This window comes from Bison bison, unplaced genomic scaffold, assembly GCF_000754665.1.
Source record: "Bison bison bison isolate TAMUID 2011002044 unplaced genomic scaffold, Bison_UMD1.0 scf7180017864331, whole genome shotgun sequence".
NCBI classification, from domain to species: Eukaryota; Metazoa; Chordata; class Mammalia; order Artiodactyla; family Bovidae; genus Bison; species Bison bison.
In genome coordinates, this window is record NW_011494903.1 from 5,352,781 (window position 1) to 5,365,774 (window position 12,994).

The window sequence follows — 12,994 nt, forward strand, 5'->3', positions numbered from 1 at the left end:
CCCCAAACAGCCACCTCCCTCTCACTTAGCTCCACCCCTAACGTCCACCCCCTCTATCAAGTTCCCCTTCTCAGCTGCCAAATTAGATGCAAGCTTCAAATTCCCCACCCGATGAACCGGAAGTGCGTCATGCAGTGGCGCCGGGGCGCTCGTTTGGCGCGCGCGCTCTAAGCTTTGGGCTTCAGCTAGCGTCTTGGGTTTTGGCTTATTTCTCCTTGCTTTTTGACTTTCTCCGGTCGCTGTTGTCTTCGATTTTGGATATGCCGTCTTCTTTGCTGGGGTCGGCGATGCCGGCCTCCACGTCGGCCGCAGCCCTGCAGGAAGCTTTGGAAAATGCGGGGCGGCTCATCGACCGTCAGTTGCAAGAAGACCGCATGTACCCGGACCTTTCCGAGCTGCTCATGGTGTCTGCTCCAAGTGAGTGATCGTTGCCCAGTTGGTGACTGTTTCTGAGCCCAAAGGACTCTCATCTGACTCCATAAATAGGTCTCATCCCCAGGGTGAATGGACGAAGACATCCTGAGAATTTAGGGCGCTCGTGTGGGTTGCCATTCCCTTCTCCAGGGGATCTTCCCAACCCAGGACTCAAACCTGGGTCTCCCTCATTGCAGACAGACTCAGTACCGTCTGAGCCACAAGAGAAGCCCTAAAGGGGAAAAGAGCCCATTTTCAATTTTTGCCTTCTCTCACCCTTCATCACAGGCAATTGAGAGGCTGGGAATGAGGAGCAAGCCCCCATTTGAGGCAGAAAGAGGCAAATATTTTAACCTTAATGAGCTTCTCACTACCTCCAGGTGTTTATCGCTAAGACTGGATGAGGAGGATCACCTGATCCAAGTTTCATCTTTGTTAATATCTCGTGTTACTATCGGAGTAAAACCGAAGAGTAAACGAAGTTAATTTGGAAATTTACTATGTTCGCTGAAAGATATGCCTTGTTATGTGTAGCGTTACTGTAATATGAAATGCTGAAGAGTATGAAAAAGAACTACAAGCGGAATGAAGGAAGGGAACAGGGAAACAAATGATGATGGGTTAACAGGGAGGGTAGGGCAGATTTTGTGCCAACAAAAGACAGGTGTCAGTACAATATTCTGTTTAATGGTTTTAAATTAAGGTCAGGCTCCTCATAGCACATAGAATCACACAAGTTGCTAGAAAAGAAGTGACCCCTGTGTGAGGTGGAAATTGGAGAAAAGTTGAGGAGAGTAAATAAGAAAAGCACAAGGTTTTGGCAAGCATGAACCAAGATATTTTAAGCAGGATAATTCCCAGGTGGCTCAGTGGTGAAGAATCCACCTGCCAGTGCAGGAGATGAGGGTTTGATCTCTGGGTTGGGCAGATCCTCTGGAGAAGGAAATAGCCACCGGCTACAGTGCTCTTGCTTGAGAAATCCCATGGACAGAGGAGCCTGGCAGGCTACAGTCAATGGGGTCAACAAAGGAGACAGACCTGGCTTAGCAACTAAACGACAACAGTATTTGCAATGTAAACCTAAAAGACAGCTCCTGCAGTTTAATAAAATTCATTGACTTAAAATCAGAGAAAAGACAGGAACAAAGCAAGGAGTATTTATTCCTGACAGCTACTCACCCGTGGGCTTGTCTTGTAAGAATTGAGTGACCTGTTAGCAGCTCTGATTTTGAACAGCACCACTCCCTTTGACCTCCTTATTTCTGAAAGCAAACTGAAAACAGTCCATATCTTCTGTCTTCTCTTCATATCTCACCCCAGTTCAACTTGTCCACCTTTACATACAGCTGCCTCGCTAACCAAATCTTTCCTTCTTCCATCCTATTCTTTACATCCTTGTTCCAGTTACACTGAATTTAACACGTTTACTATAACAAGAGGCCCCCCTCTTTGATTTTTCATGTATTCATCATCATTTCTAGAATGTTCTTCTTTGCCTAATAAGCTGTTCTTCCAGGCTCCATTAAATATCACTTTCTTTCTGTAGGCTTTCGTGATTCCATTGTTTTCCCACTGCCATTTAACAAGCACAGTGTTCTACAGGTAATGTATGGCTGAGTCCCTTCACTGTTCCCTGAAGCTATCACAACTTTGTTAATTGGCTACACCCCAATTACAAAATGTTTTTGGTGTTCAAAAAAAAAAAAAAACTTTTTAAATTAAAAAATAGTGAAGTGTCTCCAAAAATTATATTTTAATATTAAATAGAATGTCTCCAATTTGCTTCAAAAAATACGTTAGGGAAGAAGTGGATAGGACTGATATATATAAAACATGAGACGGCACATTACTGGTAATTTTTGAAGCTGGATACTCAATACATAGGGATTGACTGAATTTGTTCTCTAGTTGTATAACTTTTTAAATTTTTCATAAAATTGTTTTGTATGTCATTTCCCCCCAACATCTTTGTACTTTAGAGAGGCAGAAAATAGATGATTAGTCAGATTAAAACACCTTGTTCAGGACTAGGAGGGACTAGACCATCCCATTCCTGCCCTTAGTGTCTAGGCTTTAGCGGAAGAGAAGAGTTGCCAGTTGAGAACACTTTATAGAGTAGTCTGATTCCTCTCCACCCTCCCCAATAAAATACTGCTTTTGTGGTATTACAGACATACCTCATTTTATTGCTCTTTGTTTTATTACACTTTGCAGATACCGGATTTTTGTTTTTGTGTTTTTACAATTGGTTTGTGACAACTCTGCCTTAATCAGATGATGGTTAGCATTTTTTAGTAATAGAGTATTTTTAAGTTATGGTGTATACATTGTTTTTTTTTTTAAACAATACTGTCGCATGCTTCAGCTTCAGTATAGTGTAAACGTAACTTACATGCACTGGAAAATCAAAAAAAATTTATGAGACTCGCCTTCTGGGGATGTTCATTTTATTGCAGTGGTCTGAAACCAAACCCACAACATTTCTGAAGTGTGCCTGTATTGGTGAAGGGGGTGGGGCTTCCCAGGTGGCTCAGTGGATAAAAAATCCACCTGCAATGACAGGAGACTTGGGTTCGATTTCTTGGTTGGGAAGATCCCCTGGAGGAAGGCATGACAACCCACTCCAGTATTCTTGCAGGGAGAATCCCATGGACAGAGGATCCTGGCACGTTACAGTCTATGGGGTTACAGAGTCAGATGCAGCTGAGCATGCACGCATGAGGGGATGGAGGAATGTGTGATGGGACAAGGCATGGGTTGTTTTTAAGTGGGAAAGGAAATGCTGTTTTTTCCTCAGTCAGTATTTTGTTTGTCCACAGTTGTTTTTATCTCTAAAGCAGTTTTATGATTTTTTTCCCATTTCAGATTAGTAAAATAATAGAAAAACACTATAAATTATTGAACTAACCATTTCTTTTCTTGCGGAGACAAGTCTTTGTTAAAGCCTTTTCAGTGTTGAAACCAGGAATTGCACCCCATCTCAACACTAGAATTCCTCAGGCCTCCTTTGTGTCAGATCAGAACTTCTTTTTTCTCTATATACCTTTAGAACCACCAGACACACAAGTTTATTTTTGTAGCCTGCAGTACTTCTGCTTGCCCATATGATGCCCAGGACATGGTTATTTTAAATAAATGCTTTGTTTCTCGTTTTATTTTTTGTAGATAATCCCACTGTTTCTGGCATGTCAGATATGGATTATCCCCTGCAAGGACCTGGCTTGCTGTCAGTACCCAACCTTCCAGACATCAGTTCCATCCGAAGAGTTCCTCTCCCACCTGAACTTGTTGAACAGTTTGGACGTATCCTATTCCTTTGTGTTAACTATTTAAAATATTTAAAAATTAATGTTCTCATTATTACAGTATTTGTTTTGTGTCTAATTAGTGTTTTGTGTACAAGTTCATGTAAGGATTTTATTTAAAATACTTTTAAGTACATGGGTAGTTTGCCATGTGCCTAGAAAATTTCATAATAAAATTGAATGTTGAAAATTGAGTCATATTTTAATTGTTCAGGGACATTGAGGAGAGTGAATTGTTTACAATTAATTCTGCATTTTTGAATGACGTATGGTAAGGTGATACTTTCCTATTAAGTAGGGTGGGGAAAGGAAGTTTTTCCTACCATGCTTTTTCAGTTCAAAGGCCAATGGTTTTTTTTTTCCCCTCTATTTTAACATTTAAAACTGGGAAGTGGCTCTGAAAATATTTAAGCAAAAAATTCTAGGTATTTCCTTCTGAAAATACCCCCCAAAAAGTTTTTGGTGTGTTTTCACACTTACAGGTGTCTTAGTTTATTAGTGATTGCATTTCCATGGATTACAATAAAAATCTACACCTAAGGGTATAAGAAACTGAAGTACTAATGCCCTCTTCATAGACTGAGAAGTTAGAGATTTCTTATCTTCTAAAAGTAAGATTTTATTTGCTTTTCTTAAAGTGTGGCATACCCTATAAAAGGACTATAGAGGTATTTGCTAGGAAGCTTTTATAAAAATCAATCTGTAACTCTCATGATTAAGACATCAAGATCCTATATGAAAAATTTAAGACTTTCAAAACTATGTTAATCTATTGAGGGTGAAAGGGTTTCATGCTTCAATATAATGTGACATAGAAAAGAAATGGAAAACTTTGGAAAATGTAAAAATAAATAGAAAAATCAATATAAATAAATAAGTAAATAGAGTAAAATCTAATTGATATTTTCCCTTTAATTTTCATTGTTTCTTTGAGACTTTGTAAAATAGTGTTACTAAATATATAATACATCTTATCTGTCACTCTTCTCTTGCATAGTTTCTTAATATTCTTTAATCCTCTGTTAATACAAGAAATATTTCCTTTATTTAGAAAATGATTTTGTTTTCACAGTTGTTTAATTGTCATATAATTACATAAATCTTGGTCTATTTTTCAGTTTCTATGAGGATTATATATAGATTATCACCTAGCTATGACTTTAGCTTACCAAGTGTTTTTTGTTTTTTATCACTCTCTCATACAGTTGGAAAAACTGGTCCAGTAAAACAGTTTTAAATGTCAGCTCAATATTACTCAGAATCAAGATTTTTTTTTTAAGTTAGTAATGGCAAAAACATTACATTTGTTATTTTGTGTATATTTTAAATGGTCAGGTAGCCTATTTAGAAACAATAAATTGTAAGTGTTTTGGTCATACACTATGGCTTTCATTAAACTCTTTGGAAATAAAGATGTTTCATTTGCTCTTTCTACTGAAGAATGAATAGGTCATGGTTTTTTAATTATGTGGGTTTATATGATTTAAAAAAAAATCTTTTGAAACAAGTTTAAGGAAGAGGGGTTGAAATCATTCTGCCTTACATCCATACCACCTCAGACATGCAGTGTAACTGCATGATGGGCGTGTTCCCTCCCATCAGTAGAGCTTGGCTCACCATCGACAGTGACATATTCATGTGGAACTACGAAGATGGGTATGTATTTATGGCTGGTTTGCTTTAGCATGATTAGATTTAAATTATCTTTCTTGTAATAAGTAGTCTACTCATTAGAAGCTGCCTGGCTTATTTTTCATCCAAGTCAGTGCTTCTCAGTATACATACTCCCTGGGGATGGGGTTAAAATGTGGATTATGTTATGATCATTCTGAGGAAGACCTAGGGACCTGCATGTAACAAACTCCCAGGTGATGCTGGGGATCCGGGTACCACTCTGAGTAGGAGTCTGTTTCCCAAACTGATACCCTGTAGTAAAGAGAGTCTATCAGTGATTCTTTGAGAGATAGTATGACTTCCTTTTTTTTTTTTTGATTTGACATTTTGAAAGACCTGTTTTCCCTGCATATCTATGTGGAGTGGCAGGTTGTTAGTTTATCTTAGCAGTGTGTTGTTATTCTGTGGGCTTGACCTTGTGTAAATTAAATGTATATAAAAGGGTCTGAATGAAGGCCCAAAGCATTCTTGCTTAAAGTTTATTGATCTGCTGCATTTTTTTTTGGCTGTACTGGGTCTATTGCTTCAAGGGCCTTTTCTTTAGTTGCGAGGAACAGGGCCTTCTTTAGTTACGGTATGCGGGCTTATTGCAGTGGCTCCTCTTGTTGCAGAGCAGGGGCTCTGGTGCATGCGGGCTGCAGTAGTTGCCACTCCCAGGCTCAGAGCACAGGCTCAATCATTGTGGCGCTTGGGCTTTGTTGCTCCATGTGTCTCCTGCATTGGCTGATGGATTCTTTACCACTGAGCCACCAGGAAAGCCCTGATCTGATGGTTTTACTCTTGGCTATTTGGAAAAAATTTTTGTCTTCCGTTTCTCCATCACATTATCTTTAGGTGAGGGGCGAGATAACTAGAGAAAGTTCTGTATATATAGTTGTTACTCTTGCTCCTAAGTAATTAATGTACTTGTTAGAAACACACATACAGTGTCATTGAATCAAAACTGATACTACTTGAGAACTTGAAAGTTAACCAGTTTTGTTGGCTGGGGTTTTTTTTTTTTTCTTCTTTAAACTTTTCCTAGCTATTTTTATTGTTGAAATGGTATATGTCATAATAGCAGTGATATAATATTGTGATTATTCTTCATGTATCATGCACATTGCCCCAGTTTGCTGTATTACACATATGTATTCATTTTTGCACTAAAGAATAGAACCTTTTAATTTAGGCATTGATCTCTTCAAGAAAACCTAAAAAAAAAATTACGAAATATATAGATGTGAGAATAATTTAGTTAAAGAGGGTTTCCATGTTAATGAAAATTTTTATATTTCTGTTGGCATCTAACATACCCATTTAACAGCTACATTGAGCTTATCATGGATCAGAGGCCATTGAGTGCTTGAACAGTATTGAATAAGATAAGCGTAGTCCCTGCCCATGTGGAAAGTCTGGTTCAGCCTTACTGTGTATTCTTCTGAGAGGGTCTTCTTGGACCTGCCACAGCAGTGGATTGCTGTCACTGGAGACTTGCAAACCTGGGGAGGATATTTGGAGTGGAAACCAGCATTCCCCCTTTTCATGGTTTATGTGTAGCTTTAAGCAGACCTTGTGCCTCGCTCTTGACACTGAAACAGTTCTGTTTGCTGGTTCTATAGTCTTTTTTGTGTATGTATATATTCTACAGTTTTAAAGAGTAGTATAAGGTAAAAGCTTTTCTGTATGTATAACATGTTTTCCTTCTAATATCGACAGAGGAGACCTTGCCTATTTTGATGGGCTTAGTGAGACTATTCTTGCTGTGGGGCTTGTGAAACCAAAACCTGGTAAGAATTAAAAATAGAAAGATGAAATTATGTTTGTATATCCTTGGATTCCAAATATTTTAGGACTGTTGGAGATCATATTTTAGGTACTAAATTTCCTGTTGAAGTTTTGTTCTGAATTTTAATTAGAAATATAAAAAGTGATTAGGAATATTTAACAGTTTACTCACTATAGTATAAGTGAGTCTGCCTTCAAAATTGTTAAATTCTTGAATTTTATCTTGCTTTTTATTAGTCTTTCTTGATTTACCTGAAGTTTCTTGCATTATACATTTTCCAATAATTCCTGAATATAATGTAAAAACCATTTTTAGTCTGTGTGTTTTCTTAGTCCCGGTAGCCCATGGACATGAGAACAGAGGACAGAATAAATCCTAAGAGAATTCACAAGCATTGTTTAACCTAAAACAGATTTCATCTTCAGTACGCTAGGTGTTTAATCATGGCTACTGACAAGCAGAATTGATTGATTTAAATTTAATATACATCTCTTTAAAATACATCTCCCTATAGAAGGAAATAATAGATGAGATTCACTTGTTTACAAGACCTTAGTAGGAATTTTTGAAGTGTAGTCATTTGAAATATAGCCATTTTGAAATTATACCAATTCACATAAATATAAACGTGCAGTTTTATGCACTGTTTTTATGTGATTGCATTGGACATATATTTCCCTTACATAGAATTTTATAGCAGCCTTTACTGTGCTGTATGTTTCTGTATTTTGTTTCTTCATTGAAAAGCTTGTTCATATGAAAGTCAATAGCTGTTCCTGCCCGCTATCATAATAAATACTAATTGTCCATCTTAAATAGTTAAACTTTGTTCTCCTCAAAAGTAATTTTCAGTACAAAATTGAAATGGGAGGTCTTTGATAGGACAATAAAGGTGTTATCTTTGATAAATTTTCATAAATGTCAAGCTCCTTTAAGTCAAATTCTGAAATATTGGGTATATTTTGAAGTCATTTAGTAAAATGTCTGTCCTTCAGCTTTATTGATGTGAATCTTGAAACACAAAATTGTGACCTTTGTCCCCCTTGGTATTCATCAGTGAAAGTAAAACCAAGTGATGGTAGAAGCTTTGTTATGTTTTCTGACATTTAACACCCAAATGAATACATACAAAAAGATGTCCATTATCATAAGATACATTTGCTTTTATTCTTATCCGTGACACACTAATTTCTGGATATTATAGTATGGAGTACATGTACCATTTCATACCACTCCAGACTTTTAAAATTTAAAATGTAAACAGTAGTTTAGCATGAATTAACATTTTAATATTTTGTACTTGGTTTACTGCCTTCTCTGAATCTGTGAATTTATCTGGCTGTGATCCTGAAACTTATTTCATCTATAAACTCATTTCTGTGTCTGTGAGTTTGACTATTCCATGAACTTCATATGGGTGGAATTATGTAGCATTATCTTTTTGTGACTGGCTTGTTTCACTTAGTATGATGTCCTCAAGGTTCATGACTATTGGAGCATATGTCAGAATCTCCTTTTTAAGGCCTAGTAATATTCCACTATATATTACATACTACATTTTGTTTACCCATTTATCAATTGACAGTAACTTGAGTTGTTTCTACCATTTGGGTTTTGTGAATAGGATTATGAACATGAATATAGAAGTGAAGTTTAATTTTAATAAACCTAAACTGTTTTATAATGTAACCCTCATTTAAATATCATTAAATGCTATAGTGTTTGTTTCAAGTTTTTTTTTTAACTTCTATTTGCTTATTTAAATGAACACAGTAATGTTTTAACATCAACATTAAATTAGGTTGACACTTTTCATATACCAGTTAATCTATTGTGTTATTTTGTCACTGAGTTGTGTCCAATTCTTTGCTCATATTAAAAGTGACCATAGTCTGTTAATACTTAAATGTTGGGTATTTTCCAGAAAATAGTCCCTAACTCATGTTTACTTTATCTTAGGCATCTTCCAACCTCACGTACGACACCTCCTGGTTTTGGCAACCCCTGTGGATATAGTGATTCTTGGACTCAGCTATACTAATTTGCAAACAGGTATAGCAACTCACATGTTGTGTTTTTTTAAATAAAAATATGTTGCCCAATTTAATATTATAATTGAAAATTATTTTTTTTCAGTAAGTTAACTTTCTGAGCTCTTTGCTCTTAGGAAAATAATACTTTCCTATAGATATAATATCTTTCAGATTAGTAACTCCACAAAAGAATTATTTTGGATTATTTGCCATGTTAATGTACCTTTCTAAAATGTCCAATGTAAAACAAGGGTAATAGAAGAGAAATAGTTGCCACTAGTAATTATTCAATAATGCCTTCAATGTCTTTTTTTTTTTTTAATTTAAGTGGCCATTTTAACATACGGAACACAGAAATATACATTATTCTTTCCCTTAAAGTAAGATGCTATCAATCAATTTATTGCAAAAACATTCAGTGGTTTCTTTTGCATTCTAGTAACATTTTAGGTAAGATAATATTGAATTTCGGAGACTCCAATGAATGAATATTGGGAGGGTAAGAGATTAAAAAAAATAATTAATGATTATTACTGCCATATCCCTAGGCTTTTTTTTTTTTGCAAAATTTAATACTTTGGTTTAGTTTTTTTGTTTGATGTTTTACTGTGTTTTCTATATATATGCTATATATTTTATATATGTTATACATACATACTGAAGATTCTATTTTAACATGAATTATAAAATTGTTTATAGCAGACTATAGTAATTTTAAAACGTACATTTTACATACATTTTTGAAATTTTTTAGCATATCATGAATTCAGTAAGAACATCAATTCTGAAGACAATACACTGATTGTGTTAAACTTTTAAAGAGTTAGTAAAGTGATTCCTATATTCTTCCTTTTAGGTTCAGGAGTTCTCAATGACAGTATGTGTGGTGGAATGCAGTTGCTTCCAGATCCCTTATATTCTCTTCCTACTGATAATACTTACCTTTTAACAATAACTTCCACCGATAATGGCAGAATTTTCTTGGCTGGAAAGGATGGCTGTTTATATGAAGTAGCATATCAAGTAAGTATGGCATTTATAAACATTTTTTTTTCCTCCCTCTTGATGGGGTATGGATTGGTAAGTTTTTGTCTTTATTTTCTAATTATATAAGTACATTAATATATTCTTATGGAAAGTGGTCAAACATACAGTTTAAGTTGTAGTCCTTCATGGCTACACTATACTAATAAAACCCAGTCCTCTCCCCAGAGGTAACAGCCATTATTGATTCTTTATATGTTTTTGTAGAACATGATATAAAACATCTTTGAGTACTGGAGTGGGTTGGCATTGCCTTCTCTGTTTGAATACCTATAAATATGTTTTTAAATATCTATGCGTATGTATTTGTGTGTGTGTATACTTATATATAAACATATAGTGTACTTCTGTGTATGTTTTTACTTGGATTATTGCTTATGTTTTGTTTCCTAATTGACATTTTTCTTTTTTTCTTTGTTGTTTTTTTGCCAAGTCACATGGCTTGCAGGATCTTAGTTCCCCAGTCAGGGATTGAAACCAACCCCAGCAGTGAAAGTGCCCGAGTTCTAACTACTGCCCTGGGAATTCCCCATAATTGGCTTTTTTAATTTAATTTTGTCTTGAAAGTCTTTCCTTGTCAGTATCTGGTAGATAGATATTGCGCTTTGTGATTGGTGCATGATTGTCCATAAAATGAATGTACTGATTTATTTAACAGCTCTTTTCTTGATGGACTTCTAGGTTTTTATTGCATGTTTCACAAATAGTGGTATAAGTGTTCTTCTGCAAGCCTCCTTGAACACATGTGTAGATATTTTCTAGTGTGGAGACTTAGAATTCTAATAGTTGTGTTTTCATGTATATGTATTTCAACTTGTATGTTTTCCTTATTCCCTGTTACAAGTTGTAGACTCTGTGATCGTATCCCTTTCCCCTCTCTCCTCACTGTAACACTGGCGTTTTCAAACTTACTAACTTTGACCTATCAGAAGAAAAGTGTTTTGTTTTTTTATTACTAGCTGGGTTGAGCATCTTTTCATGTGTTTTTGGTCATTCGTGTTCTCTCTACTCTGAAATACTTTTGCTCCAGTTGCTTTTTTCCCGCCCTTTAACTATATTGTTGCCTTTTTCATAAGTTAAGGGGTAAGAAACTGACAAGACAAATGTTGTCATAGTCATACAAGGAATTCATGGCAGAGATAGGATTAGAACTGAGGTTAGTTTTTTATGTTACATTGTATCTCTTCCTTACCCAATTTCTCTTGATTTTGTTCACTTTATAAAAAGGTTCTGTTACCGATTTAAGTATGGCAAAACTCAATGATTGAGGGGCTGACTGTAGATTATGATGGTGATGGCTACTATTTTTTAAATTTCCATTTAGCAGTAGTGTGAAGAGTTAAAAATACCTCTATCCTATGTACTTTTGACACTTATAAACTATGGCTATTATTTCCTTGCTTGCTTTCAAATAGAAATTTTTAAGATAAAGTGAATTTATTAACATAGCAGTGTTGAGGTTGCTGGAATAGATATAGCTGGTTTAATTGACAGCAGTGATTTTAGTTAAACACATTTTTAAAATTTTAATTACAGGACTAAGCTCAGTACTTACTTTGAATAGTATGTCTTTATTTACAGTTATTGGCATTTCACTAAAATTTGAGAATGCTTGTAAACGGGTATATAGTAGTTGCTGTGATGGGGGTACCTACCTACATTTACAAGTCTTCTTTCATTTTTTTCTTTTAAGGCAGAAGCAGGTTGGTTTAGCCAGAGATGTAGGAAAATAAACCACTCAAAGAGCCCGCTTTCTTTCCTTGTTCCTTCATTACTACAGTTCACATTCTCAGAAGATGGTAAGTAGAAAATAAATTTGGTAAACAAAAGATTTTAACAGATTATTGACCTAACATTTTCTTAAATTCTTCTTAATTGAAACAGTCCGTATTAAATAGAATTTGTTGTATATTTATATGGTCTTTTAAAGGGAGAAGGGATGATAAAACAGAGACAGCGTGAGTTTTATTCCCAAATTCCTATAAATGTAGCACCTTAGAACGTGTGTCTACTATAGCTCTGTGTACTTAAACCAACCATGTCTGTATATGAGAGAGTTAGACTTACAGAGATTTAATACATGTTTTGCCCCCTCTAAAAGAAATTCCCAGCATAAAATGAATATATCTGAGTTTTTAATGAGAGATATAGTCAGGTAAAGTAATTTTAAAATGCTTCAGTAAGGTAAGATAGAAGCACCTAAAAATGTTAATATGACTGAATTTTTAAATTATTTATTTTAAACAATGATATATTAGAAGTTTCTTGAAGGACTAGACCAGGTAGAACTATTTTACATGTTTTTAGCATATGGTAAACTAAATGTTCATTAAATGTTTGTTAAAAGAAGGAATAATTTGAAACCTGGTTTTGGTTTGGCTTAAACAATTAATTTAGAAGACAGAAAAACTTATTTATGATGCTATTAGCCCAGTCACAGTATTTGGTATTTGCCTTCTTTTTTTTTTTTCACATGATGTCTGACCTAAATGCTTCCTAGCTTTGTTCTGGTGCAACTTTCCTAAGATTTAACTACAAAATAGCAGTTTTAATTTGCTATAAGCAGCTACTGTGTTTGATTTGTTAATTGCTTGGATTTTTTTTTTTTTAGATCCTATTGTTCAAATTGCAGTTGATAATTCAAGAAATATTTTATATACACGATCTGAGAAAGGAGTAATACAGGTAAGACTAATATTTTGCCACCATATAAAAGCGGAAGAATATCCCTGTTTTTAAGAAAGAAGACCTAGTCA

At 35.1% G+C, this 12,994-nt stretch overlaps 1 protein-coding gene across 1 annotated transcript in view; it reads left to right on the forward strand.

The window, feature by feature from the left end:
• The first annotated feature begins 122 nt into the window (after window positions 1–122).
• Window positions 123–12,994, forward strand: part of NUP155 (nucleoporin 155kDa) — a 49,963-nt gene continuing 37,091 nt past the window's right edge. Inside the window, exons 1-8 of the mRNA XM_010853761.1 lie at window positions 123–417; window positions 3,580–3,717; window positions 5,279–5,375; window positions 7,092–7,162; window positions 9,121–9,213; window positions 10,051–10,217; window positions 11,932–12,037; window positions 12,850–12,923. Coding sequence (XP_010852063.1) covers window positions 261–417; window positions 3,580–3,717; window positions 5,279–5,375; window positions 7,092–7,162; window positions 9,121–9,213; window positions 10,051–10,217; window positions 11,932–12,037; window positions 12,850–12,923 — 903 coding nt within the window. The 5' untranslated portion in view covers window positions 123–260. The remainder of the gene's footprint in view (window positions 418–3,579; window positions 3,718–5,278; window positions 5,376–7,091; window positions 7,163–9,120; window positions 9,214–10,050; window positions 10,218–11,931; window positions 12,038–12,849; window positions 12,924–12,994) is intronic.